Source organism: Sphaeroforma arctica, assembly GCF_001186125.1.
Source record: "Sphaeroforma arctica JP610 unplaced genomic scaffold supercont1.5330, whole genome shotgun sequence".
NCBI lineage: Eukaryota > Ichthyosporea > Ichthyophonida > Sphaeroforma > Sphaeroforma arctica.
In genome coordinates this window covers 1-2,011 of record NW_014035228.1, presented here as the reverse complement: position 1 = coordinate 2,011, position 2,011 = coordinate 1, and the positions used below count along the sequence as shown (strand labels likewise).

Sequence of the window (2,011 nt, the reverse complement as noted above, 5' to 3'; positions counted from 1 at the left end):
GGCATACACACGCACAGTTGGGCCCAGTTCCCTATCCAACATATCTTCCCATTCGCCAATCTCTCGATCGTATTCTTGCGGATATAGGAATGGGCACGTGAACCGCAGGTTGGCGGTGCTGTCTTTGAGCACTTTGTTCGATGTGTTGTACCGGACAATGGGAGTCGCAGAGCATTGGGGGTCCTGCACTAGCGGATGATATCAGCGGATGATACAGTTATATGAGAGAGTTGAATCCGTACTATTCGTGTACATGTACACGTATAAACATATGTAGAAATTGCGGAAACAACCCGTTTTTGTTTTCTTGCAAACAATGTGTAGCTACGAATGCCAGAAGGTGAGGAATAGGCTTACTATAGTACAAGGGTAGATTCTTCGTGCGCAGACATATGAACGGACATGCTGCGACGGTGTAACATAACTGTGCATTCACAGCATGGAGAGTCGGACACAGTGAACTTGGGCATAGAACAAAACACTATTGAAATCACTCCTAGATAGTAGCCACCCAGGAAGCGATGGCTACGTTAGACACAAATCTCTCCCACATCTCATACCAGGAAAGTTTCAGCAAACCCCAGCACGGCAGACTTGATCGAAACCAAGTCCAAAAGGCATATATATATATATATAGAAATAGAAATATATAGGTATAGAAATAGAAATATATATATATGCATATATATATATATATATGCATAAATAAATATATATATATGCATATATATATATATATATACATGCATACATGCATATATAGCATACACATATCAGTTCGGTACACCATGGATATACACTGGCTCACTTGCCCCACTAACAACTCTCATTTACCAATTCAGTTGTCCATAGGGCTGCCAGTCCAGGTGTGTGTGCATCTTCGTTGTAATCAAACCCAGTTGCTTTGTCTGTTCGCAGGATGTCGAAACCCCATCGTACCTGCGGATCACAAGATCACAAGTTGAGTGGTATAAAGTTTATGTTTGTGAATTAGATAAGTCATACGGAAGTATCACCTATACTACTGGCAGGCAGCAGAGCCTTTCTCGAGCCTTCTAGAATGAATGTGAGGAGCTCGTTTTAAGGTTAAGCGAGGATCTTCATTCCAACACTCAGAGGCAGCAATGACCGCAACGATACACTTCACAAGTACAGGGGGCCATGCTGACACGTAGGATGGTCAGATCCAAGCAACTAATCATGCGCACCTAATCTATACCACATTTCAACCACAGATATGTCTCAATATACCCACATAGCACACTCTCAACTTCCACATACATAGCACACTCCCAGCTACTTTTTGCAGAGGCATCGTCCCAGCCACTTTTTGCAGAGGCATCGTCCCAGCTACTTTTTTGCAGAGGCATCGTACCGGTAGAATCGGTCGTGCAAGCTGAAGGCGCACATACATACACTCACAGTCACAGTACGACGGCTGACTATCATGGATCAAGAAACACATGGTTTTGGAAGTACTATTCGGAACAACTGTTCGGTTTCTATGAACTTGCGACCTGTTGGAAGAGTCACATGGCTGTAGATGCGCGAACCGGCTGTAGAAGACTAATAGTATGGCACGTTTTACATACTTAAAGGGCTAAGAAGAAAGCGTATCAATAAACACAGGCCGGCATACAACCCTTCCGTATATATCAATACACTCTACCTAGATATATGTATAATAATGAATACACATGCCCCACACTTCGCTTCTCACTTGCACAAACACGTAGACACAACTACAAAAATAACTCAAGCATACTGAATACGATCAATCGTGACAACACACCCGCTTGACAGCATACCCACCTTCTCCGCGTAGTGACTAATCCCGGCAGTGACCATGCGCGCCCCAAACTCATTCTTCGGCGTGTGCACCTTCGAGAGATTCTTACACAGAAAGTTAATGTAAGACATCGGCGGCCTTTTCAACTGCTTCGCAGTCACCTGCCGCGTGTTCTCGGGCGGTGGATAGTTTGCGGCGGTAGTCACCCGTCTCCTTCGGCTG

The 2,011-nt window shown here is 44.4% G+C and overlaps 1 protein-coding gene across 1 annotated transcript; it reads right to left on the bottom strand.

Moving 5' to 3' along the window:
- Positions 1 to 816: 816 nt before the first annotated feature.
- Positions 817 to 2,011, bottom strand: SARC_14934 (hypothetical protein; the record flags this gene model as incomplete). The annotated part of the gene is made up of 2 exons (XM_014290936.1): positions 817 to 939; positions 1,813 to 2,011. Coding segments are annotated over 2 exons (322 nt in total), but the record flags the coding sequence as incomplete, so codon positions are not given.